At 50.0% G+C, this 26,660-nt stretch overlaps 1 protein-coding gene across 1 annotated transcript in view; it reads right to left on the bottom strand.

The window, feature by feature from the left end:
* Positions 1-26,660, bottom strand: part of LOC119381769 (Down syndrome cell adhesion molecule-like protein Dscam2) — a 400,583-nt gene that overhangs the window by 94,724 nt on the left and 279,199 nt on the right. Inside the window, 1 exon segment of the mRNA XM_049412889.1 lies at positions 19,256-19,564. Within this exon segment, the coding sequence (XP_049268846.1) occupies positions 19,256-19,564 (309 nt within the window).

Below are 26,660 nucleotides of genomic sequence, written 5' to 3'. Positions count from 1 at the left end.
CTAAGTCCGATCGGGGCCGTGGCGGTCGCATTTTGATGTCTGCGAAATGAGTGATGCTCTTGTACTTAGATATAGATGGACGTTAAAAAATCCCCAAGGGCCGAAATATTCCAGAATCCTCCCCTATGGCGTCCCTCATAATCCATATGGTAGTTTTGACACGTAAAACTCCTAGACCTTACTGTATCGGCAAATTACCACCCATGCCTTAGTAAGAATTTCAAATGCGTTCGAAGCAGACTTTTTTTGTTTTATTCGGAATATGTCCACCCCGTAGAAGCTCTGCCGAGTAGTTACAGCCTTGCCCCGTTTGCTCGGTCCACTCAAGTAGAGGTATTTCTGCGGCCACAGGATGACTACCACGCGTCCACAGGTATCTTTCACCGAAAGGTTATTAAACTATTGCTCAGTTTTCGAAGCGTATCACCCTGAGAAATGTGCGGTGACGTCAAAATGTGGAGGTACAACATCTGTACTCTAGCCATTTGAGCGCGTCACTTAGTTAAAGCCTACTATCACAGGCGTGCGCAGGATTCACCAGCATGGGGGGCGAAGGCTCATTGCAGCGCCCCCCCCCCCATTTGCAAGTCAATGTACGAGGCAGATTTTGCGCCCCCCCCCTCTTAGGTGACTAGGGGGTCAATGTATGGGGCACATTTTGCGCCCCCCACTCTTAGGTTATTAACGGGGCGGGGCGCCCCCCCTGCCCCCCCCTGTGCGCATGCCTATGCCTACTATACAGCGTAAAATTCGTGATCTTGCACAATTCAGAGTTATATATACTTTAAACGCCGCGACGAAGGCAGCTGTGTCAAGGACCGTTCTTCCCAACATGACATTAAGCGCTTACGTCTAGCCGAATTCACTAACATCCTTAACTTGCCAACAGTTTTCTGGCACGCGGCGTCAGCCTGAAATGCAAGACTCCAGAGCTCTCCATGGAAGCTCGCTCGCTGGCTGCGCTGAACGTCGGTGAACGCTCTTTGCCGATGAAGCGCAACTTCTGAAAACGGCCATTGGTTCTGAAAAAAAAGGGTGGCGCAAGCGCTTTCTCCTCCCCCTCGCACCCTTCCTCACAGAAGCACATTATCAGGTAGAGGCCGCGTGTGGCGTCACCTGGCGGCCTGCCAGACAGCTTGCGCTCAGCCCATTTGCCGATTCAAAACCGCGCGCAATGGAGTTCTGTTCGCCGGTTGCGAAATGGTGGTGACTAGCGGCGACTGCTAGCGTGGCGTCTGAAGCATTACGCGCTAACGATGTTTCGCCTCGACGCCGCCAATTGGGTTCCCGTTGAAACAGATTACCACCGGCGGCACCGGCGTTTAAACGACGCGCTCGCTGATAAGAGTTCCGAAAATGGTTCTTTCTCGAAGCGGGTGGCATGCTCCGCGGTTTTTTTTTTCTTGTTTTTTGTCCACTTAGCCTGTGAAACGCTAGCGCAATGCTCGTCTCCCAGGTGTCTTGAATTGCCTCGAGAACGCGATGAGACGGCATCACTGGGCGCGAATGAAGAGAACGAAAAAGAATGATTTGCTGCTACGTCCACTTGTGCAATATCTGCAATATCTATGCAACTGTTGGACGCACAATCGCGCCTTTCCTACGTTGGTGCATCACTTTGTGGAGGTGCTGATTGCTATGGCAAGAATAAAGACGAGGTAACGGAGTTCGCAATTGCCTCGCAGGTTGTGGGCCCCGTATTTGCGAAACTCCAAGATACGTAGGCTCGTTATCACCATGGCGATCGTGTTGTAACCGTGCCGATAGCGATGATTATTGATTAGTTCTCGGGCGCCGCTTAATAATGGAAAACGCTTTCGGGAGCTTTGTGAATATTCGCCTCGGCTTTTCTAACAGCGAAGCTCTTTTAAGGCAACCGTAATTTGTGTGGCCTATCAGGTATGTGCCACAGAAATTGGGTAAATCTCACCGCTCACCACTGGTCCAATAAAATGGAAGAAGGCAACAGTTAGCCCAACACTAGGGAACGGGAAAGGCAACGGCGGCTGCGGGAAGACCTCGAAGCGATGGAAGGCCTACGCCATCGACGACCTGCCCGTATATCTATGGGAGGTGCGAACGCTTGGTTTCAGCGCGAGTTTCTGTCTCTGGAGATTGGACATCCGCGTCGTGTCTGTGACTGTCTGCGGTTTAACTTGAACCTCTCGGCGCTGAGAATCAACGTAGAAACAACCTTGCTAAAGCCTAGCAACGACCTAGAAGCAACCTAGAAACAACCCTCATCACTTAGCTAAGACCTAGAAACAACCTAGAAGCAACCACATTAGTCTTCAGAATCGTCCACTTTCTCTGTTTCAGGCCTTGCGCGGATTAGTGCAAACTTCCCCAATCTTTTTCCCATATTTTCAATCTGTGGAGCAATATTTGAGAAAACAACAAACGTATTTAAACTATAGATTTCCTGGAAAGAGTGGAGAGTCTATCTGCAACTCAACAGCCCGGGGTCACGTGACCTGAGAACAAACGTGACGTACGATGTCACTGGCAGAACGGCACGTCGCTGTCAACCCAGGCTCCGGCAGTACTGGTGCTGGAATATAATGAGAAAATAATGCCTCCTATGATATAGGAGCGCTTCGAGTCGCACGTTACTTCGAATTTTAAGAATATTCTATTTTCAAAGAATAGCCATAACAAAAAACCCAGGTATCTCGTCATTCGACTTCTTCGTTAAGAACAAGAATATATAATGCTAAATTTCAGCTTCCCTGATTTTTTTAATAGCCTAGGACAGCCGGTACGCGATCTTACCGAAAAATTTCGAACCCATTCTGCACAGATTTTCCTTGACGGCCTTCGACTGAGCACCCACATGAGGAAAACGCCCGTTCCGGATTGCAGCCGCAAGAAAACATTCGCAATACCTTTCATTCTCTCCTATTACAAGGCCTTCTTGTTCAACAACGACGTTAACTAAACCAGGAATGGTTTGCCCTCTCACTTGACCGCATAGCAGTTCTTTGGAGGGTTGTGTGCAATACAAAGGCCCCGCCAGCCACATGTGTCTGAGCTACTGGACTTCGATACCTTAATTTAATTTTTCACGCCAACACCGAATACGCTTTATTATTTTAGGGCCAGGTTTATCAGTCAGCCGGTGTTTCTTACTTCTCTACTTACGTCGTTCTTCTTGTGTGCTCTCAACGTTTCAACATCCACATTGCGTTATTCATTTACGCCTTCGACAGTTCGCTACACGCTGTGTTCATCGCTTTCCAGGTATGTGTGTTTTTCTCCGCTTTTCCCGGTGCGCCTCGCCGTACAACGACAGCCATAATCTGGCGGGAGCAAAACCGGAGCGCAGGCCATCGAAGAGCGTGCGGAGGCACCGTAGCGGTAAAGCTGGGTGGAATGGTGGGGGGGGGGGGGGGGGGGGGGGGGAGGGGCGGTGTTGAGAAGAGATAGAAGGCCGAAACAGAGCAGCGCAAAGTTTTTGCCTTCTCTGAGATGCTGCTGCCCTGAATAATTTCAGACGTGCTTCTAGCCAGCCGCTGCCATAGCAGCGAATAGAATAAGAAAGCGTTGTATCAGGCCGAGTAATGTAGACGAGAAGGAACAAAGGGGGAGAAAGAGGGTGGAGAAGATGGGGGAGGGGGAGGGAGGAGGGGGGGGGGGGAGTTGTAACGGCAGCGCGCGAAGCTGAGGCAACAGCGCACGCTCACAGAGTCTACCAACCGCGCGGCCGGCAGGGATCTGGGACGACGTGTCGACACCGAAAATATACGTCGCTTTAATTATGCGCCGCTGAGCTATCAGAGCTTGTGTTATGCTGCGCGGAGGCTACCATCTCCCCGCGGCAAGCGCAGCCACCGTCGATGTTTAATGTTTCGCCGCTTGGCGCCAATGGTCCCAACACTAACGCCGTCGTCCTCCCTCGGTCATGCGAGGGAGCCTCGGGCTGCTCCCAGGAGTCCACTTCGCGAGCGAGCGAGTCGCTCCAATTTCTGACGAAAACCATAAAGCACGCTGGCGCGCGCAATGGTCAGTGCACGGTATACTCACTGCCACTGCTGGAGTCTGTGCGGCGTACTACTTCCATCTTTCCACTCTCCCTCACAACCCCTCGTCTCCAAGCTCATATCTCCCCTCGACGAAACAAGAAAACAAATAATAATGTCGAGCTTGGCTTTGGTCGAGTAGGGTTGTGGCCCATTACAGGAGAGGAGGGGCAGTGTTAAGGAGAGAGCATGGCCCGTAGTGTAATTGCCCACCTCCGGGCTTAATGAGGGATATTAAATAAGTCGCTGAAATAGGGAACGGAGACTCGTCGCGCCAATGTGTCACGACACTTTTAGAATAGAGACCACGCGACGCTCATTTCGAGGAGTGTGTTTGTATTATTCCCAATGGACAGGGTATTCGGCGGCGCGTCTCCTGTTGAAGGCGTGCATCCACATTTCCGCGTCTATTGTCTTTCTTTTTTTCTCTCTCGGAGCTGAGAAATACGCCGAGCTAGTTGAAATTACAATAAACGCGCGTACTAGACGGACTCGAACTGCATTTCGAGCATCTGTCACGCGAAGTAAGGCGATGTAGACACGGAACGCGTAAGAAATGCAGAAGATGAGCTCGGATGCATCCGACTGTCCCGGGGGGTCATCTTCCTTTGAAGATTGATGTTTTTCGGAGGGACCTAAGGGCAACGGCAGTTAACCAGTTGAATGCATAACCTCTAGAGTCCCGCCTCGTTAACTTCCGCATGAAGCTGTATGAGCGTCTGTATATACTATAGCACGGACAAGTAGCATCCTGTGTTGTCAACAGCAATGGTCGTGTCCATGTGCTCTCGTTTCGTCTTTCATTGTTAAGGCGAAAGCCTTAGATGCCTGATCAAACGCAAGATTTGACCGTCGGCGTCGGCGTCCTGCATCGGCGTCAGCGGCGTCGGAGGCGAGTGATGCAAAAAATCGTCATCACCTGATGACTTCCCCATATAACTTCACGAATGGACAAAACTTGTGACGTCATCATGACGTCACTGTGGCTTCACGCGACGACGTAACGTGACGTGATGACATCATCTCACGACATCGTAGGTTGGTCAGAGGTGGTCCGATCACGGAGGCAATCCAAACCAGGTGAGGTGCCTCCGATCTTGAAGGCAGTGCAAAAACCACGTTAGGTACGGAAAGCTTTCGAAGGGTGGCGGGGCAGGATCAATACATCGACTGAAAGGAAAAAGATGACTTTCGCCTTCGAGTCGTCTTAGGTGAATGCACGAGGAACCCTGTAAATTTTTATTGCTTACCTCATGCCCAGTGTATGCTCACAAGCTAATCATTTGTTCTGGTTAAGCTTTCTACATTTCCATTCTTTTCCCTCTCTCTTTCATTCTCTCATTTGGAGAATGGATATTCTTCTACAACGTCACGTGTTCGTTCAAGTTGCGTCGCTTTCTCTCGCTTGCCTTCACTCTAAAGAAAAAAGAGAGTCAAATGATTGTTTTTTCGAGTCCTGACTAGCCACGTGTATGACTCTCCTTAAAGAGACACGTGAACTCTCTTTGGCGATCGTTATACTCTCTTCCTAGAGTTGTGGAACCCGAAAGGGAGTTAAGGTGCCTCTTTATAGAGAGTCATATATATATATAGAGTCAGGCCTCACCGAACAGAGTTAGACATACTCTTTCTTTTTTTTTTCTTATAATGTCGCAGCATCTGAAATGAGCTGCGCACTTTGTTTTCTCTTAGTTTATCGCGTGTTGCGCACCTCTATCAATATCCGTTTGCCATTCAGTGGACCTGATAAATGTTCCTACGCCCGAGCCACATACTGCCGCCCGTGTAGGGAGGGCCGTCCGTCAGCAGAGGCAGCAGCCATTAATATCCCCCGGATCGGTAAATGTATATTCCTATTACCTGCAGTACCTCTCCCCGATTTCAATGCACGTGCACTAATGCTTTTGCTTGTACGCCAATGGATGCGTATTTACCCACCAAGTTCGATCAATTCTTTTTAATCTCGTGGTGTAACCATCAATAACTGCTGGACATTGATGTCTATTTAAACGAAAAAAAAAATTGTTACATATCGACCGGTCGGAGTCAAGGAAGCCTTTTTCAACAATTCGCCGTGGTCATTTCTTTGTAAAAGGTATAGCCGGCTAAGTTGGTGTGTTAGGGCTACCCTCCAGAAAAGAACAGAAATACCTAGATGGCGCTAGCGGCCTCCATTGTGCCGTCGCTCTTATTTTGTTACGTTTAGGCAGTGACAATGGAAGCTCTTTTATGGTCGCCATTGCAGAAATTACTGCAGCCGTCTTCCGAATGTTTACGAATATCGACATACTCTGCAGATTTCTGCATAATAAATGTCCCTATTTGTATGCGGGTGACCCCTGTCCGAATGGATATTGTGCCCGAAATGCTATGTGGTGAATAAAAGCGGCTATGTAATGACGCACGGAATCTGATATTAAGCGATTACGCCGCTCTAGAAAACCGATATCCGGTGAAATAGAGTCGTGCTCTGACTTTTGATGGGGATACTTAGGCGCATAGGTCAAGAAATCAACAGCAGAAGGATCGTTTGCGATAGTCAATGTTCAAGGATAACGGCGCACCACATACAATTTTGTCATATCATTGCTTTTTTGCGCAGTAATCATTCCCTTACTCACTGCACCATATGATTGCCATCTGCTGATTCATTTGAATATGTCAAGAATTGCCCGTTATACGAAGAGATATCGTGTACCGCAAATGTGAAGCAAATGACGCTTCTGCAACGAACACGCAATGCGTGATGGCTACGTCGGGCTTCATTGAGGTCTACCTATAGATTTCGTTGTATCGTTTGCGAACGTTTTTTTTAAAATGGGTGGACTTGAACTCACCGTCACGTATCTGTGCATCTAAAGCAATCTTGGAAAGCCTGTCCTCAATTTAAAATCATACTTCCCCAGAACCTAATGTCGCAAGTGTCGGTGGATATTCATTTTCAATGCATAAACATGGTGATCAGAACGCCGGAACACGTCACAACGTTCCCGTGTTTAACGCATGTCACGTTTCTTCCGATGAAACAGAGAAAGAGAGACGGCGAGAGAATAAGCTTTATTTGCTACAGCGGTGTGGTTCTGCACCGCTACTGTGGCTGGGTGCTCTTTCTGGGATTAAAACGTTCAACTAGCGAAATCTAGCCTTCCGGTGCCCAATTGGATAGCAAAGCATCCTGCTGCTCCGGCGTGTTATTGTGTACGATGTCTACAGCTTTTATTTTCTGCTCCCCTAACCCCCAGTGTTTTGTGGTGTTCTGTGGGTTTCACACCAGAAGAGACTAGTGTTTCTATATATGGTTGGATTAATCTTAGTGTAAATGAGTAGACATGGTTGTGAATTTTCTTGTATCTGCTACCAGGACATTGACTGCTCCCTGAGTAATTTTATTGGGCGGCGGGGAATGCCGCGTTCCGGTTTCTAGCAAGCGCTCCTGAACTGGAAAACGTTCGTCTCGTGCGCATTCGGAAATAGTCAAGATGCTCTTCTTTTGGAAAGAAACCGGGACACCAGTGCGCTTCCTCGCCGTTCGCAAGTTGCGCTCGCAGGAGAAAAGCAGCTGAACTTTCGATGCGCAGCGGATTTTTCAAATAGTGTTTGAAGACGTAGGTCATCCTTTTTATTGAATAATACTAGATGAGTTCATGTACCGTTGTGAAAACGCGACGCCAAAATCTGCGCAAATAAATATTACAAAAGAAGTACGCATTGCATGTCTTAACTGCTGGTTTTCTCCAACACTCGCCCCTCTGAGTATGACGTTCTGGAGGATAAAGCATCAAGGTTCACGCTCCATGTAGCTGCGGAAGTGAAATTCGTTGCACCATGCTGCAGACGTTTCAGTGCTCACCAAGAAGGAGCAGGAGGAAGAGGCGCTGTGAATGTAGTGAGACCCACAACAAACGTGCGCAATTTTACAGCGCAAGCTGTTATGAGCTCACAAGAGCCGATTTCGGCGGAGGTGTCGTCCACCTCCGCTGCCGCCGCTGTCCGGGGCAGCCATCATACACAATGAAAAAGAAAAAAAATACTAGTGTAAGGAGGAAGAAGAACAACATGCCGCAGTGGGACACCACCTCAGCTGGGAGAGCCAAGCGCGAGCTGTTGGTGTCAGCGCTGCGATTCTTGTGTCGGTTGTCGCCGCCCGCTTTCAGCGTCCGTAGGCATCCTGCCCAAGTGCTACTTGCGCCAATAAACCCCGTATCAGAGTGGTGGAGGTGCGGGGTACTCAACCTGGAACTTCGAAACAGGAGACTACCCGCTGCCCCTGAAATGGCCTACGAAACCGCCCAGCAACCTCCGATGGTCATCGTGCCCACGGCGCTGCGCCTGCGCGATCCACCTTTCTTCAACGGCACCGATGAGCAAGACGTCGAAGACTGGCTGTCGACATTTGAAAAGGTGGGCGCAAGCAACAAGTGGGACGACCCTTCCAAGCTGCAATATGTTTCTTTCTACCTGAAAGAGGTCGCAAGCCTCTGGTTTAACAACCACCAGACAGAATTCACCACCTGGAGTGATTTCAAGCAACGCATTGCCGATGTGTTCGGTCGCCCAGAGGTACGGAAGCTCCGTGCTGAACAGCGCCTACGAGGGCATGCACAGTTTCAAGGAGCAGGCTTCACAAGTTACATCGAAGACGTACTCGACTTGTGCAAGCGCCTTAACCCTTCGATGAGTGAAGGAGACAAGATCAGACACATCTTGAAGGGGATAGACGACGACGCCTTTCAGATGCTGCTGGCCAAGGACCCGCGGACTGTGTCAGAACTCGCCACTCTGTGCCAGAGCTTCGAGGAACTGCGGAAGCAACGGCTCTTGACACGGCGGCCAGCGGCTACAGACGACACTCTCGCGGCGTTGACCCTCGGTGGTGAGCACAACCCGCTGCTGTCAGAAATCAAACGGTATGTGCGCGAGGAAGTGGCTCGACAACTGTCGTGCCTGTCGTATTTACCGACAACAGAACACACTACTGAGCGTCTCGCGCCAGCCATCCGACAGGTGATACAGGAGCACGTCTCCGAGGCACTGCCGTCCGCCTCCCAGCCAACACCTGTCGCCGCGCCACTGACTTATGCCGCTGTTACTGCTAATCCACCGCGACCTCTACCTTCGTCGACTCCTCAACCTGTGCGAGTACCAATGACGCCTAGTACACAGCAGTGCTACGGAAACCCCTGGCGCACAGCTGACAACCGTGCCATTTGCTACGCTTGCGGGTATCCAGGCCATGTCGCGCGCTTCTGTCGTCGGCGCTTCGCAGCGACCTCTGCTGCACCGAGGTACCCCGACTACTCTTTCCGGGCCCCGTACGACGCGCAACGCGAACCGCCACCTCAACGTGATCGACTACCAGCTGAACATGACCCGCTGCGAGCCGAACGAGACCGCCAACGTGCTTCCGAGTACCGACCATTCGCTTCCCGTCGCTCACCCTCACCACGGCGCCGTTCTCTGTCACCCCTGCGTCGCCGACCGAACCAGCTGGAGACGGAAAACTGACTGCCGCAGCTCCGGAGGCACGAGCTGCGTCGTCGTCACACTGTGTAAGTCCTCGCCTGTCCCCCGCCAATGTTATGGAAGTGTTCGTTGAAGGTTTCCGAACTCTCGCGCTTGTCGATACTGGTGCTGCCATATCTGTGATGAGCCGGAAACTTTGTCGCTCTATAAGAAAGGTAACGACGCCGCCTTCCGGGTTTTCGCTCAGTACAGCGAGTGCGCAACAAATTCAGCCGGTTGGAGCATGTACGGCCAGAATCGTCATTCAGGACGTTTTGTACCACATAGAGTTTCTCGTGTTGGCCACGTGTTCGCATGATGTAATACTCGGATGGGATTTTTTGTCACGCCACCACGCCGTTATTGACTGCGCGCGCGCGCAGGTGGAACTTTCTGTGTTTTCTGAGGCCCCATCTACCGACAGAGAACGACCACCCCGTGTCGGCAAGCTTGTTGTTGCCACTGACACTGACGTTCCTCCTCTGAGTGCCGTCATAGTTCCTGTCCACTGCGCTGAATTTTCTGGCACTACCGTTGCGTTCACGCCGTCTGACGTTTTCAGTCGCCGCCACAGTACATCGCTGCCATTTGCGGTTCTGCCACCTCATCAGCATGCGACAGGAATATTGGTTTGCAACCCCACCGTATGCCCTATCACTTTGCACATTAACGAGACGCTTGGCCACGTCCAGCCTGTAGACGAAAATGCTATCGTGCCCATTGAATCCTGCGAAACTGAACCAAAACTTCATTTGTACGCTGTGACCCCGCGTGTTACATCGGATGACGTCTCCTCGGACGTATTCAACCGCTCCATCGCAAGCGAGCTCCCTCAGGATAAACGGGCACAGCTTATTGCGCTTCTTCATGAGTTTAGACATTCGTTCGACTTCCCGCAGAAGGCACTGAGTAAAACCAACACAGTTGCTCACCATATCGACACGGGCAGTCACACTCCGTTGCGGCAACGGCCCTACCGTGTATCACCAACGGAACGGAATATCATCGCGGAGCAAGTGAATGACATGCTTCAGCACGGTGTCATCGAGCCTTCTTCTAGTCCCTGGTCTTCACCTGTAGTGCTCGTGCGGAAAAAAGATGGTTCGATCGATTCGATTTTGTGTGGATTACCGACGTCTCAACAAAATTACGCGGAAAGATGTCTACCCTCTTCCCCGCATCGATGACGCCATCGATTGCCTACAAGGTGCCGAATACTTTTCGTCATTGGACTTACGTTCAGGTTACTGGCAGGTCCCGATGGCAGAATGTGACCGTACTAAAACAGCGTTCGTTACTCCAGACGGCCTGTACGAATTCACAGTAATGCCATTCGGTCTGTGTAATGCGCCTGCAACGTTTGAGCGCATGATGGACAGCATTCTACGCGGCCTAAAGTGGCAGATATGTTTATGTTACCTCGATGATGTTGTCGTGTTCTCCCCAGATTTTCCTACGCACGTCGACCGTTTGCGCACGATTCTTCACTGCCTTACCAAGGCAAACCTTCAGTTTAATATGAAGAAGTGCCGCTTCGGGGCTCGCCAACTCCCTATACTTGGTCATGTTGTCTCAAAGGATGGAATTCTTCCAGACCCGGACAAACTTCGTGCGGTCGCCGAGTTTCCTAAGCCGACTACACTCAAAGAACTGCGGAGCTTCGTCGGCTTGTGCTCGTATTTTCGTCGTTTCGTCCGTAACTTTGCGTCGATTATAGCACCACTTAAGAAACTACTTGCTGGCCCTGCTAATCTTTCCAGTTGGACCCAAGCATGCGACGAAGCCTTCGACACATTGCGCCGCCTGCTTACGTCACCACCCATTCTGCGCCATTACGACCCCACTGCTCCGACCGAAGTGCACACAGACGCTAGCGGCGTCGGTCTTGGCGCAGTGCTCGCGCAACGTAAGCCCGGCATTCCAGACTACGTCGTCGCATATGCTAGCCGCGCGCTCACAAAAGCAGAAACCAACTACTCCGTCACCGAGAAAGAGTGCCTCGCAATTGTGTGGGCATTAAACAAGTTTCGTCCTTACTTGTATGGACAGACTTTCGACGTCGTAACCGACCATCATGCACTCTGTTGGTTAGCTTCTTTGAAGGATTCTTCCTGTCGCCTTGGACGTTGGGCTCTTCGCCTACAAGAATTTGACATCCGCGTCGTCTACCGATCTGGGCGAAAACATTCTGACGCGGACGCGCTCTCTCGATCGCCAGTGCAATCTAGTGAAGACCCGCATTCAGAAGCTGCCTTTCCCATCACTGCCGTTGCCGTCACGAACATGTCATCTGAGCAGCGAAAACACCCATGGATTACCTCTCTCCTCAACGTCCTTTCCGACTTTTCAACGTCTGCATACCCACGTGCTCTTCGTCGCCAAGCCACACATTTTGGGATACGAGACGCGTTATTATACCGAAGAAATCACCAAGCAGATGGTCGCAAATGGCTCTTGGTTATACCAAGCCACATGCGATCTGACGTATGTGCATATTTTCACGCTGACCCGCAACATGCTCACGCTGGCGTGTTGAAAACATACCAACGGCTCCGCCAGCGTTACTACTGGCGTGGCATGTACACCTTTGTCCAAAAATATATTCGATCATGTCCATTGTGCCAACAACGAAAGTCATTTGCCCATTCACCCGGATTACTGCAACCTCTACCGTGTCCGGCACGCCCTTTCGACCGTGTTGGCATTGATCTATATGGACCGCTTCCTTACACCGCAGCTGGCAATCGATGGATAATTGTCGCCGTAGACCATCTAACGAGATACGCTGAAACAGCTCCGCTACCTTCAGCCGGTGCTCGTGACGTAGCCAACTTCGTCTTACGTCGCTTCGTCCTGCGTCATGGTGCACCACGCGAACTACTCAGCGACAGAGGGCGCGTGTTTTTATCCGAGGTTCTTCAAGAACTCCTTCGCGCATGTCGCACGGTTCACCGCACCTCTACAGCCTACCACCCGCAGACCAATGGTCTCACTGAGCGCTTCAACAGAACGCTGGGAGACATGCTCGCGATGTATGTTGATTCTTACCAGTCAAACTGGGATGTGGTCCTCCCCTTTGTAACTTATGCATATAATACGGCAACGCAGTCAACGACGGGCTTCTCGCCTTTCTTTCTTCTATATGGCCGCGAACCGTGCGCCACCCTTGACACTATTTTGCCGTATCGTCCGGACGCCTCCGAATTCAGCCCTGTTTCTGAAATTGTGCAGCACGCTGAAGAGTGTCGTCAGTTGGCCCGCTCATTCACCTCGGACAAACAGGCCCTCGAAAAAGAACGCCATGACCGCGACCAGCAAGTCGAGACTTTCGCCGTAGGTTCGCTCGTTTGGCTCCGACTGCCCTTCCATTCCCCTGGCCTGTCGTCCAAGTTTGCCCCCAAGTATCACGGTCCTTATCGCGTCGTGGAACGTCGATCACATATAACATACGTGATTGAGCCAGTCACGCCATCTACAGACAGGCGCCGGCTTGGTCGGGAGACAGTCCACGTCAGTCGCCTCAAACCATACCACGACCCCTTCGTTCTGTCGTCACCTTGATTCGCCAGGATGACTCTCCTTTGTCGCCGGGGTGTTGTAAGGAGGAAGAAGAACAACATGCCGCAGTGGGACACCACCTCAGCTGGGAGAGCCAAGCGCGAGCTGTTGGTGCCAGCGCTGCGATTCTTGTGTCGGTTGTCGCCGCCCGCTTTCAACGTCCGTAGGCATCCTGCCCAAGTGCTACTTGCGCCAATAAACCCCGTATCACTAGCAAGAAAAAACCAGGCTTTGACCCTGAATTGAATTCAGACATTCTGTGTGGTAGTCATATTTTCCGCCTCAGCAGCGACGGTAGTGCTTTAAACTTTTTTCGAAAAACACTCCATAGAGGCGCCATGTCGGGCGAGGAACCCCGTTAACAGAAGCAATATCACGTGGAAGAGCAGGATCGTACCAGGCGTCACGCCACGTGAAGTGCTTAACGAGTGTGGGGTTTGAAGCTGCCCTTCCATTACAAAAGCATCAGCGTTAATTTATCATCATAATCCACAGCAACAACAAAATCTGCGGCTATGTAGGAGCACACATAGCCTTACAACGCGTAGTGGGTACTCCGCTACATCGCAAAATGATGATGAATTATGAAATAGTGGGTATTTCGCTGCTGTACTTCCACCAGACACCCTGAGAGAGCTTACAACGGGCTCTAAAGCCACTCCTCTAGCTTACGTTGTGCCCGTGCTGCGTGTACCATTCAGGCCTGGCGTTTTTTTTTAATCCTGGCCCGGGCAGTATTCGTTGCAATTTTTTTTTGGGGGGGGGGGGTTCATTAACCACATAAAGACAAGCATTAAAGGAATTTGCTTCGCGTCGCATTCAGGTTAACTTCGAGAACGAACTATTACAAATAATTCAACGACGTGTGTTTTCTTTATCATTTCCAAGCGACAAAGAAACCTTTACAGGTCATTCAACTGAGAAACGACTGCGGCTTCCAGACAATGCCCTCGTTCTGAGCATTTCTTACAATTTACCGTAAGCGCTCGGTCCGGCTTCGGCTGTCTTGATTACTCTGTCCAATCACAGGGTCAACCATATGAGACCAAATAGGGGTGGCGAAACTCTATCGAATATTAGGAGCTGGCTCGCCAGGTTCTTAAGCCGGGGCAATGTCCCGCGCCGTAAGCGTAACCTTAGTTCCAGAGGCGACCGCAACAGGCGCAGCTCGCGCGAAAGAGAAGTCTTCTCCCATTTGTTCTTCGAGCGCCTTGATGATGATATTAACGCAGGCAAAACCCCATTTCCTCGATTTCCTCGACCACACGTTCGGTCACAGCTGCAAGGTCTGCGACCGCTTGTGTTTCGGCAACAACCTGACCACAATCGCTACTATAACAACGTGTGACGTCTTTATATGACAGAAGAGGAATTGTACGGAGCATTCACGGTTTACCCCATTATCTCCGAGCCATCTCCTCAATCACCATTCACTTCGTGGATATGGCGTGATTTCTGATTGACTCATAGCGTCCAACAATCTAAAACATTGAATGAGCCCTGAAAGGCACTGCTGGAGGGAAACGGTATCCAGGTCAATTATGTCTACGAGACGTTCTAAATTTACCTGCCGGAAAGCTTTTCCATTCTAGTCTTTCAGAAAGTGGCAGCCGCCCATAGAAACTTGCACCAATAACCTTGCAGTTACCCAACAGGGGAAAGCTAAATCCACTGAGGCACTTCGGATACTAACACGTACGTGCCTGGTGAAGACCATCAACGAGACTAGTGACAGCGCACAAAGTAGCTTCCACTCGCGACTTTCGCAATGCCGTTCATTAAATATTACGTCACTCGTTTCTCATCAATTATTCCCTCAAGTCCCTTAATCCTGCACCACTTTCCCATTTTGTTCCTGCGTCGTGTCGACATTTCTTTGGTGGCATAGTTCCACCACGAAACCCTCAAAAAAACTTCACAGAAAGAAAAGTAATCCTTCACTCTTAAGCAATCTAACGTGCAGAGAAGATCCCTCACCCAGGAGCTACATGTACAGAAAGGCAGCGAAGCACGTGTCGTTTCGCCATCTCTTTGATCTCCTTCCCCTCCCTCGCTGCCATCTAACTCATTCGCGCGCTCATCGTAGTGGTGGTTCCAAAATGGAGCTATGGCGCGCGAGACATCGCCATCAGACGTCCATCCGCAGCTTCAATCATCGCCTTCCTCTCCTTACTTTCAATGCGCGTCTCCTCCGACCGCAAGCAGAGGTATAAAACAAGAAAGGGTGGGCAAGGAGGCGCGGAAGGCCCAGCTTCACGTCTGGAGTACGACGAGCAATCTCACGAGGCACGCCTAATCGCTCCAATAAATCTCGAGCTAATCCCTTCATTTTCGGCCGTTAGAATAAAGACGCCTCTCGGAAACTGAACCGGGAGACGCGGAGGAGTTCTGGGCAAGATATCGGCCATTGAGAGAGGGGGGAGGGGGCGCTCACGCAGACGGCGAGAGACACGCGGCCGAGTTACGCGCGGTGGACGTCATCGATTCGTTATTTGTCAGGCGTTAATGAGAAGCGATCGCCCCATTACCAAGCTCGCGCGATTTAATCGCTAAAACTGCTGTCGCGTTGGCCAGAGCGTTCGTCGTGTAAGGATAGACCGCACAGAACGGGGCTACGTCGGCTACGTCGGCAAGAACTGTATCATCATGGTTTTTTTTTCTTCTTTATGTGCCTTATTATTTGGCTATTTCTCTTCTTTAAGGGTGGTTTTAGGGCGAAGGCTCTTTATGCACACAAGAGGCACCGTACAGCAATAACGCTTTCCCGAAAGCGTGAACATCCGTTGTTAGTGCCTGCCATTTCACAGTTGCCGAATATCACACAACCACTGGACATAAGTGATCAGCTGTATTAAGTGAAGCCTGTAGTGACTCAGTGAGTGAAGTGCTGGGTTCAACCGGAGCAGTGGAACCTCTCAATCAGAAGCTCCAGCCCATATCTGTCATTAGGGGGTTTTCGAATAGGGGCCCCAATCGTTTTGAGGCCCCAAAGAAATAGCGTCCAGGCCACTGCGCATGGGCGAGACCCTAATAGTGTGTGGGTTTTGCGTTGGGGACGCTATTTCTTGAATTTAGCGGGAGCCCTAAAACCTGCCCCAAAAGCTTTGCGTCAAACAAACATGACGGTACCCATTGAAGCAACGGAATTGGCCAAGGCTAGAGTTACCTATAGAATAGGGGGAGTGCCCAAAGCGCCGCAGACCTTATTCGAAAACTCTTAGCTCCTGCTTAACCCAAAGCGAGCACCCGCAAAGGGCTTTCGGACCGCAAACATTTGGGGCCCCTATTCCAAAACTCCCTATTTTTAAAGAAGACCGAGAGCACCCTAACCAGCTACCCCGGCGCCTTCTTCAGTTATAAAGGGGGCCTATTCGGGTCGTCGAGTGTCTGTGCTAAGCCTAGCACCAGCACGTAAGGTGCTTCCCGCCATACGATGGCCACAGGGCTCCCGCTCACGCTAGCGGCAAGCCTGCCGCAACGGCGCGGTGCCGCAGAACGTCCGCCGTCGCCGCACGCGCGAGAGCTGTCCAACTTGCACGGCAAGCTTCACCGGCGAGCCTCCGAAAAACATAGCCCTACTGCCAAAAGTGGTTGTCGTCCACCTCGAATCTATCAAGTGGCCGCCGTGCGCTCTGTAGCGTGTAAGCTCTCAACTGATGCTTCCATTTGCTTTAGATTCCTGTCCTTAAGCTTCGACAGCAATGTATTCGTACCGATTCGGCCCCGTTTTGGATAGCCGTAGTCAAATAATCGATGCTGTAGGCTTAGCAAGTCGAGATGGGCGCTTCTGAACGCTCGGAGGACATGGATTACGCGTTTGTTAGTTGTTTCTAGTCCTCCATAGCTGACGCCACTTGACCTGGCGCCAGCTATAGGACACTTTATTTGGTTTTACGCGACGATTTATTTAATGCCGGACAGACTAAAAGGCTTTATTGACTGCTGAAACCATGCCTGGCAACGACACGGACGACATGCGCACTTCTAGCGTGAAAAGCGCAGAAAAAAAAAGCAAGCAGCTCGAAGCGTACCGCGGCAGACGCAGACGACGCGGAAAGGCAAAAGCAGACGACGCGGCACGCCGTAGTCATGGCAACCGCTCCTCCGTCGCTGATTGGCCACGTCGCTCTGCGGCAGACGGAGGACGGCGAGAAAATGGGTCTCGGACCTATTCTGCGTACGGCAATAAACGGCAGACGTGCGCGAACGAAATCGCTTGCGCACGGCAGCCTGAGAACGTCAAACGGCAAACGGCGAGCTGCCGTGCCGCTAGCGTGAGCGGGCCCTAATACAACCTTGATGTCCCGTTTTATACTGTCTTATGAAGTATTATTCAGGCGAAAGCCTTAAATGCCTCATCAAACGCGAAAATTGACCTTCAGCGTCGGCGTCCCGCGTCAGTGGCGCCAGCGTCCCGCGGCGTCGGGCACAGCACGAGTGATGCAAAAGATCATCATCGCGGGATGACATCCCCAATATGAGGTCATCGTGACGTCACAGATTACAACATTTGTGACGTCATCATGACGTCACACATTCTGGCATGACGTAACGTGGCGTAACGTCACATGATGCCGTCATCGTAGCTTGGACAAAGGTGGGCCGATCACGGAAGCAGTGCGTAACCACGTAAGGTGCCTCCGATCCTGGAGGCAGTGTAAAACTACGCCAGGTGCGCAAAAATTTCGCAGGGTGGCGGGATAGGATCAACACATCGACTGAGAAGAGAAAAATTATGACTTGCGCCTTCGAGTCGTCTTAGAATAATGCATAAGGAACCGTGTGAGTTTTGTTTTGCGTCACAACACCGTGGATTCCTGCACACTATAGCTTTATATAATACCTTATTATCTTGTCAACAAAAAAAATAAAATAAAGTAGATGGTGTTCACGCTTCGTTTTGAAGTATATATATGCTTGATATATATGATGATTATATGATATATATATGATGATGTATGATATAACGTGGCAGCATAAAGCACAGGACCGGGTTGATTGGCGGGACATGGGAGAGGCCTTTTCCCTGCAGTGGGCGTAGACAGGCTGATGATGATGATGATTGATTGATTGATTTCGGCAGCTTTCCCGGCACGTTCGACAGTGTCTAAGTGAGGACGCAGGAAAAAGCAGCCGTCGTCAAAAAATCACTTCAGATCACCAATATGCCGAAGCGCCTGTTATGCAGTTAAAGTGAGCTAGGATGCCTAAATGGCTCTATTATCTTCTTAGCCTTCTAGCATTAACGCTTACAAAAAGTTTTCGACAGTGAGGATGTAAGCACGCATTATAGCGGAAGTTCTCAGACAGTCCGTTCTAAGATTACTACTATTCTGAAAAAAAAGCGGAATAGCAGAAAGTATGCGCGAGACGGTGGAGCGTTGAATTAAACCGCAGATCACTCAATTATCATGACAATCAGAGAATATGTATTTCCTTGGTGCTATAACGGTGTGCACTGCAACGTGGTCATTAACGTTTAATGGTTCACTCTGTCTCTTTTCTCATTTGCGAGAGAGATTACGCAACACCTAGTCGCTTCTCACAGGTGATATCTAAATCAGGTTTTAAAAACTCCGCTTACTCTGCTACTGCTGTAACGAGAAGACGAGTAAGCATCTGCGAGTGTAACCTTCTCACACTTCTGCCGTCTACGTCTCTAGTATTTGGATATTCTGTAAACTGTTAGAAAAAAAAGGACAGACTAAAGCTACTTATGGTGCGTCGAGCGAACTGGCTCTAACACAAATCGATGAAGAAACCATTCGACATATTATGTGCGACTATCCACAGTACAGCACGCAGAGACAATCGCTTTGCAAAGCGCTCAACAATCTAGACGACCGACCTCTGTCGGAGGAAATCATACTATGCCGTAGAGAGGACCTAACGTCGCGGAAGAAGGCTGTGCAAGCGCTACCGCGATTCCTCCGTTCAACCGGTCAGTGTGAGTGACTCTGACTAGAACGCTCTTCCGGTGTGGTCGTTTTTTTCCCTTTACCTTTTAGTTTTATCTGTCTCTTTCTTTCTGTCCTCTTTACAACCCCTATTTATACACACCTGTGCAGGGTAGCAAACCGGTTGCTAGTATCAGGCTGACCTGCCTGCTTTTCCTTTTGATCCCTCTTTCTCCCTCTGCGTGTCTCACAAATTGGTAAAAATGTCAGACTGCTCACCGTAGACTACGAGTTCGGTCTCAGCCCTGTCCTGGCGAGCAGTATTGTTGACGAGACAATAGTATTTGCCGGCGTCATCGGCTACCACGGAGCGGATGACCAGGCTTCCCGAAGACATGCTCACTCGAGCACCGTCCAGCGGCACTGGGCGAGGTCTGGCCGAGGCGTCACCGTCGCGACGTCTGAGCCACTGGTACGAAGGCAGAGGGTAACCCTGGGCCACGCAGGGCAGCACGGCCTCACTGTGTTCCAGCGCCGTCACCTGGCTCAGCCGGTGGGTGATGCGGGGCGGCACCATGTTGTGTGGCTCTGCAGTGAAAGCGAGAAACCGAGAAACAAATGATATTTCACGATACCTGGGGCCAAGTTTTCAAAGCTTTTTTTTTACCTTTTCATATGCGGTTTTGCCATCGGTCGCCAACTTTTGCTTATAGAAAGAACCAGTACAGCATAGATGGGAGTTGGTACTAATTACTGACTTGAGATGTATGTAATCAGCGTGCAAAGAACGAAGGACAAGGCAAGGAAACACACAAATAGCACTGAGTTTTGTCTGTTTTCTTGCCTTATACTTCGTCCTTTCTTCGGGCTAATTACATATCTATCAAGTCGGTGGTTTCTACCAACTACAAAATTTTGACTATTTGGGCCTGTTGGTTCTGCATCGGTAGCAATTGGTAGCTCAAGTAACACGGACACAAAATAAACCCAAAACGCGCTTGTTTTACCGTCTAGTGTCTTCTTTTGTGTGCTCTAGTGTCTTCTTTAGTGTGCTGAAAGGAGTGTGCTCATTAAGCACGCTCCCTTCTCCGTACACTTTTGTCGCCTGCGTCTAAATCTAGTCCTTTCATTCATTCTTACGGGCAACCACTTCCTCCCACTTTAACCTCTCCACGTGGCTCCCACAAACAACGCCCCCGAAGCTCGAAGAAGGAGTGGAGGAGGCATCAAAGTATCAGACGAGAAGCGCTATGATATACTGGAGGGGCCGACCAACGAAGCGCCGCACATAACACTATCTCGGCGGCTCGTAACACCTGTCCGTGTTGCTCTCCCCGTATAGTGCCCACCGTGGTTTCCTACTCTGGCCGGCTGTATCTCCCCCTTTGTGTTTGTCTGCCACGTCGGCGCGCCAGCCGCGCGACATAAGTTATGTATGAGCCGCGCGAGAGAGATTCGCCTGCCGCTTGCCATTCTGGCGCGTGCACTTTGTCTGGGTGACAAATGCACTAACGCCTTTTGTGGCCTGCCTGCCGGCACACTCGGACGCTTTCGTACAAACGCGCACACACGCCACAGGGGCGCGCACGGAGTGCGCGGAAGAAGACGAGCGGCCCGCGACGCTACGCGATAGAAGAGACGGACGCGCCCTATACCGCGAGCGGGAGTGCAACTTCCCTATCAGGACTGAACAACAAAGCCGAGAATTTGTACGCCCGCGGAGAAAACGTGAAAACGAAGGTCGGGGGGAGGTAGAGAGCGGAAAGTGGGTGGGCGTGGGTATAGTAGTGGGTGATAGGATGGAAATGAGTAAAGTCTCTACTCGTAGTAATAAGCGGGAGACGCGGAGCTCTGGGGACACGTGGGAAGGAGAGGGGGAGTGAAAAAGTCCGACTCGGGCCACGCCAGCGCGTGAAGCCTTAAAATCCTCCGAGCGGGAAGTTAATTAGGCTGCGGGGCGTTCTGTCCGGAGGCTTGCACGGCACGTCGCCTTGATTCTCGCTCCTTAACGAGCTCTCTCTCCAGTGTGCGAAGAAATGCCGTCAGTCGGTGAAGACTCGGACACTCGCTACACTGGGACGGCCGCGCGACTCCTTTGTGCTAGCCCCTGGCTTTCTAGCTGGCGCTGAAGTGAGGAAGGCGGCCGCTTGCCGGTGGACACGCGAGCGGCCGCTCCTCTCCCTAAGCTCGGCCACTGTCACACCGCAGCTACCGTCGTGGTCTTCGTCGCTGTCGCAGTTAAGCCCCTCCTCCTCCCTCTCTGGCAGAGTCGCCGTTCGCTTGAGCTCACTCGCGGAGGATTCTAGCGCGTCGCTTCGAAAGCCGTCGAGAACTAGTGGCCGGCGCGCTAAAGCGAATGCAAGAGAACGGTACCAAACAAACGTCGCTATATATACCACGGCTGGAGATTCTGGAAGTGGCGCGGGAGATGCTCCGCTCGGCACTTCCATTTCTTTCTTTCTCTTTTTTTTTCTTTTTTGCTCATTTGCTTTCTGTTGCTTCCACGCATTTCTTTGGCCGGTCCGAAACTGAATGCGCCGTCTCGCTTCGCTATTACGCGCACCGCTGGCTTCGGAAGGAGACGGCCGTGTTCGTTTGTCTATTTCATCGTATTTGTCTTTTTTTTTCATGGACTATCTTCGTTCTACGCCGCTGCTATGGCGACGATCTGAAGGGAAGTATTCACAAGCACCAAAGTTTAAAAAGAAAGGCAGAGGGGCAGAGCGGAAGAAGATACCAAGAGCTATCAACCGCCGATTCGCCGAGCAAACACAGCAAGCGAATGGCAATCGCTGTTCGTGAAGATGGGTTCTACTAAAGGAAAAAAGAAAAAAGGTTTTGAACTCAGCACGGCGTTACAGTGTCGACTGGCGTTTGGACGCAAGCGGAGTGTTTGAACTAATAGCACCCACGATGGCCAAAAATGACTGTGTAGTTTAAAAAAGATGTGGTAAAGAGAATGCTTCAGTGGGGTAGAAAAAAAAAGCGACGCTGAAAAACGGTTCGCGCAATCGCAGTTAGCTTCTAGAAGAGAGTTAGTTGGCTTGGTGCTTGTGAGCCCAGCCACAGAGATAGCACAGGGGATTTCGTCAAATTACATGTGCGTACATCGTTGGCGTAACCAGCGGGGGCTTTGGGCGTTCAACTCCCGTCCTCCCCGAAGTTTATATATTTCGTACATGTGTATACATATAGACACGCACACATACAAAGACACGCACGAACCTACATAAAATAGGGCCGAACCCCTCCCTCACCTTCCCCTATATAAATTTATGGCTACGACCCTGGCGTTCAAAGGTGTTTGTGTTTTTGTAATGGCACATTAGGAGTTTATTCTTCATGAAGTTTTTGTCGAGGAAGAAGTGTTCTCATATTGACTTGTTTGACCAGTGCAGTAACTTAGCCAAGGGAAAAGGGCAAACGACTGCAAAGAGGGGGCTCGTCACTTCAAAAACTGCCCTACTGTGACGGGTCAACAGTTATGATACACACGCGGCGGCCGAACCGTATGTTAGGTGCGCCCAAACGACACGGGCAACTCACTCAAGCCTAAAAGTGCTGCGTCACCATGCGGTTCAATTGCCGCATGTGTATGACAACTTTTACGTCGTCCCGTTAGTGCTGTTGTTAAAGTGGCCGGGATAATCAGCCACCCTCGAGCATCGGCCTCCCGTCAACTCTTTCCATCGCCATATGCTGCCACCACCAAACAGACTTGCCTTCTTATTTTTCTTTTCTCTTTCTTTTTTTGTCTTTAACTCCCCTTCCCCATGACGCTGCGCCATGCTCCATTACGGGCTGCAGAAATCAGCGTAATTCCCTGCTCTCAATCACTGCTACTTGTTAATGTCACTGCCTCCCTCACCTTTATAAATGCAAAAAAGAAGAAACTCTGAACACGGATTTTTAAAACCTGCTTTGCGTAAGCGGTTTTTATCACTGGCGAGGCGACTTGTTTATATAGCCTAGATAATCGCTACGAACGACAACCCATTAGACAACCTGTTTACATGGACAAGTATTATGTAAGGGAACTTCCGAGATTTTCTATCCTTTTTTTTTGTGGGGTGGTATTTCACATTCGTAAGTCTGCTCAGATTCTGCTCAGCTAATGTAAAAGGGTTGTGCAGTAAGACTTCGCGTTGTAGCGTCATTATCACCACCCTTCATCATCATCATCATCAATTTCCAGTCACCGCGCCGCGTCTCTCACACAGCTCATGCCTGGAGCTCGAGGCACGAGCCACAGTAGAACGCGCTCAAGCTCCTGGCGGTCTGGACGCCTGCAGCCGCCCGCCGCTCCATTTAGCCTTGTAATTAAGTGGCGAGACAAGGGCACTGCCACGTCGACCGCTTTCACGTCGTATCACGTCTCTCGCTACAACGTGAACATCTGGATGCATGCGTTTCCTTCGTCGCCAACAGGAATCAAAGTTAGTTTTCAAGCAATCGAAGTTTTCAAGCATGCGATGATCGGGGCCTCAAGCCGGCCTCCCAAAGTGGTCTGACTACCTTCGGCATAGGTTGCGCGCAGACAAACCGGCCTGTTTTTTTTTCTTACATTTAGCGTTAAGTATATATACGTTTAAACACCTAGAGCGCAAGCGTGACTTCTGCGTACACCTGTTAGCCGGCTCTGGAAATCGCAAAACGCGGATTGTAGAAGCCGAGCTCTTTCTTGCTTAGTAGGCCGCAGTCGTCCACAAACCTCCTTAGGCTCGTATACTTTTTGGTGCTTCCTAAGTGAAAAATATCAGTGGAGAGCCTCTCAGAAACGTGCCGTTCACGAGCGAGTCTCTCGCAGCAAGACAAGCGTCTTTTAACCAAATACCAGTGAGGAGTTCGCCGAGCCCTTTACGACTTCGCTTAATAACTTTCTCCGCTTGTTTCAACATGGAGGACGCTGATAATTTGAACAACTTGCACCACTAAGTGCCCAACCAATGTAATGATAATGATAGCATCCAGGGGTGTAGCCAGAAATTTTTTTCGGGGGGGGGGGGGTTCAACCATACTTTATGTATGTTCGTGCGTGCGTTTGTATGTGTGCGTGCCTATATACGCTAGCAAAACTGAAAAATTTCGGGGGGGGGGGGGGTTAGCATCTCGCGACATGCATTGCTTTCCCTTATCTCAACAACCACGCGCCGTGCTATTACAACCTGTATCTGCTATAGTAACTGTTTAACGAAACCACATGCACTTCAAACGATTAGATGTACAACAAGCAATATCGAGCGTTTTCCACTCCACTGGAATAGTTACTCAGTCCCATTAGTTGAGCTGGAGCTAGACGTAGTTTGAAAACATCGCGTTGCACTCAAAATAATATACTAAGTAAACAAAAGACGTGGCTCGCAGGCTCGCAATCTCACGCTCGTATACTTGATATAAACAGCGCGATAACTCTGACGGTAAGTCTAAGAGAGAGCTCACAGCGAAAGATACGGTATTCTAATGAGGAGACTGTTTGGAAAAAGGCGTTCGCCCCCTATTTTTAAGGCAAAACAGAAACGACAGGCACGGGAAAGGAGCTGCTCATTAGAAAATCCCCGGCAGTTGCTTCTACAGACCACGCGCCCAGAAAGAGACACATGGAGGTTCCGTAGTTGGCGGCTCTCTATAATGGAGCATGTTCCGAAGCTCGTGCCGTAACAGCCACCGAGAAGTTTGTTTTTCACATCTATTAGAAAAAAAAAGCCTGCTTCGAGAAATCGGTAATTCGCACGCAGCCCGCTGTGTCAGCCTCTATTTGCAAACGAGACTGCGTACAGTCCCACGCGCGTGTTTTCGAGTTGCTAGCGTTAACGTTATAGCTACCGTAATTTTGTTTTTTCTAAATGCCGACAAAGACGGTTCTACACGCATACCACCGCGTCGCTCTGAACGTAGGAAGTGCAGGGCGATGTTCTCTTCCGTACAACTCGCAAGCACGACCACCCGCCCGAGGCGAAGCTCTGTATTGGTTTTGATTTGGCGCTGCATCCAATTCAGCGCGAAATCATTCTACAGCGCCGTACAACGCGCGGATTAGGAATCAAACGAAGACGAACTGTCGCGAGAGGTAAAAGAATGTACGCGAGCTCATAAAACAGGCGGGCACTAAGCGAGTTGCTTGTTGGGAACTACACTTCTGAATCACTTTCTCTCCGGCGGAGTTCAGCGCGCACTTCCCTAATTCGAAATCATTCGTCTATCTCTATTTTTTTTTCGACTGTTTTTGTAAGTTCATCTAAAAACAGGCGAATGTGGAATTGAAACCAGCTGTAGTTGTTGAACTTTTGAACGTAAGCTTCGTTGTAACTGCCTTTGTTTCTTTTTATTTATATATGTTTTCACTACGAAATAACTTTCGGGAGTTTAGAAGGGGGCGGGAAGCGTTGGACGGACAGCGACCGGAAGGTTTTGTCATCAAGCTGCGATGAAACAAAACGATAAATAACTGGCAAACTCCAGAAGTGAAGTTTAATTTCGGTGCGCCTGCCGGCGGGCCCTTATTTCCCGGCTGTCGGCTTTCATTCGGAGGCAATCGGGCCTATATACCGATGTAGGTTACATAACGGGAGTGTGGATGCCTTCGCTTCGGTACCCACCGGCTGATATAGCTTCTACGGTGCTTTCGCATTTGGCCTAGTCACCGTAGCTTCCCTTGTACACCGCTTTCACCGACTTTCAGGCTCTACATCGCTAGACAACTTTGTTCCCTTCTGTTCGCTCACCCTGATATCGATGACGTTCATGGTTCTCCCAAGTGACGGCTGTCATCAAACGACATAGACGACCGTCAGTCGTAAGCTGTCAGAGTATTGTTTCGGTAACAAGACTAGGGAAGTTACGTAGGTAATAATTTCAGCACTTTGAGCAAAGTCTTCCAAGGTGGATCGACATGTTTGTGTAACTTAGTGGTTGTGTCGATATGGTGGGCTTACCAGATTATTATTTGCCACATTATGCGAAAATATGTGAAAAAGTGCAAAATACTGCGAGGACTTGAAGTGGCCTAATGAGAAAAGTTCGAAAAAACAAATGTAAGTGCCCACGGCAAACGCCGAACTTTTCTAACACCCACTGATCGATGCGGAAGGAATATCTCCAAAGCAAACACGGCAATGTCTCATTGATCAATTCGAAACTAAGAAAGTTGTGGCAATGTTGCAGTCGGAGTTTTGTTTGAACAGTCGCCTATTTATGCGTATACAGAAAGCGGACGATGAAGAAAGTGAAGAGTAAACATGGTAAAGACGCCAGTGCTAAATATACTAAGAAAAGGCTACATGCGTCATTTTCTCCTAATGACTTCGACCTCAGGTATCTAGTAAACATCAGGCGGTTAAGTGTTTTTTTTTTTAACCAAGATAAAAAGGACGGGCTTCCGTTCATCTTTGATAGCTATCGTGTCTGATCAATAAGCGTACTTGCCACTAATGATCAACAGTGTTTCAAGTGATCCCTTTTGTTTGTACCGTGAAACAATGCTTGCTAAAGATGACAACACTCAAGTGGTTAAGTGCTGTGGCTGCAGGCAGCAAACGAATAAACATTTCCACTTTGCCTTCTAGTGTAATCCATTAACCCTTAATGGGAGTCAATTCACCTGCTCGTTTGTCTTTATTCCGCTATCTTTACTGTATACATTTGTGTGACCCAACCGCACCTCCGCACAATCTCGCAGGAGGACAAC

Source organism: Rhipicephalus sanguineus, chromosome 2, assembly GCF_013339695.2.
Source record: "Rhipicephalus sanguineus isolate Rsan-2018 chromosome 2, BIME_Rsan_1.4, whole genome shotgun sequence".
Lineage (NCBI taxonomy): Eukaryota > Metazoa > Arthropoda > Arachnida > Ixodida > Ixodidae > Rhipicephalus > Rhipicephalus sanguineus.
The sequence above is the reverse complement of the archived record's forward strand: the minus strand, read 5'-3'. Positions and strand labels throughout refer to the sequence as shown.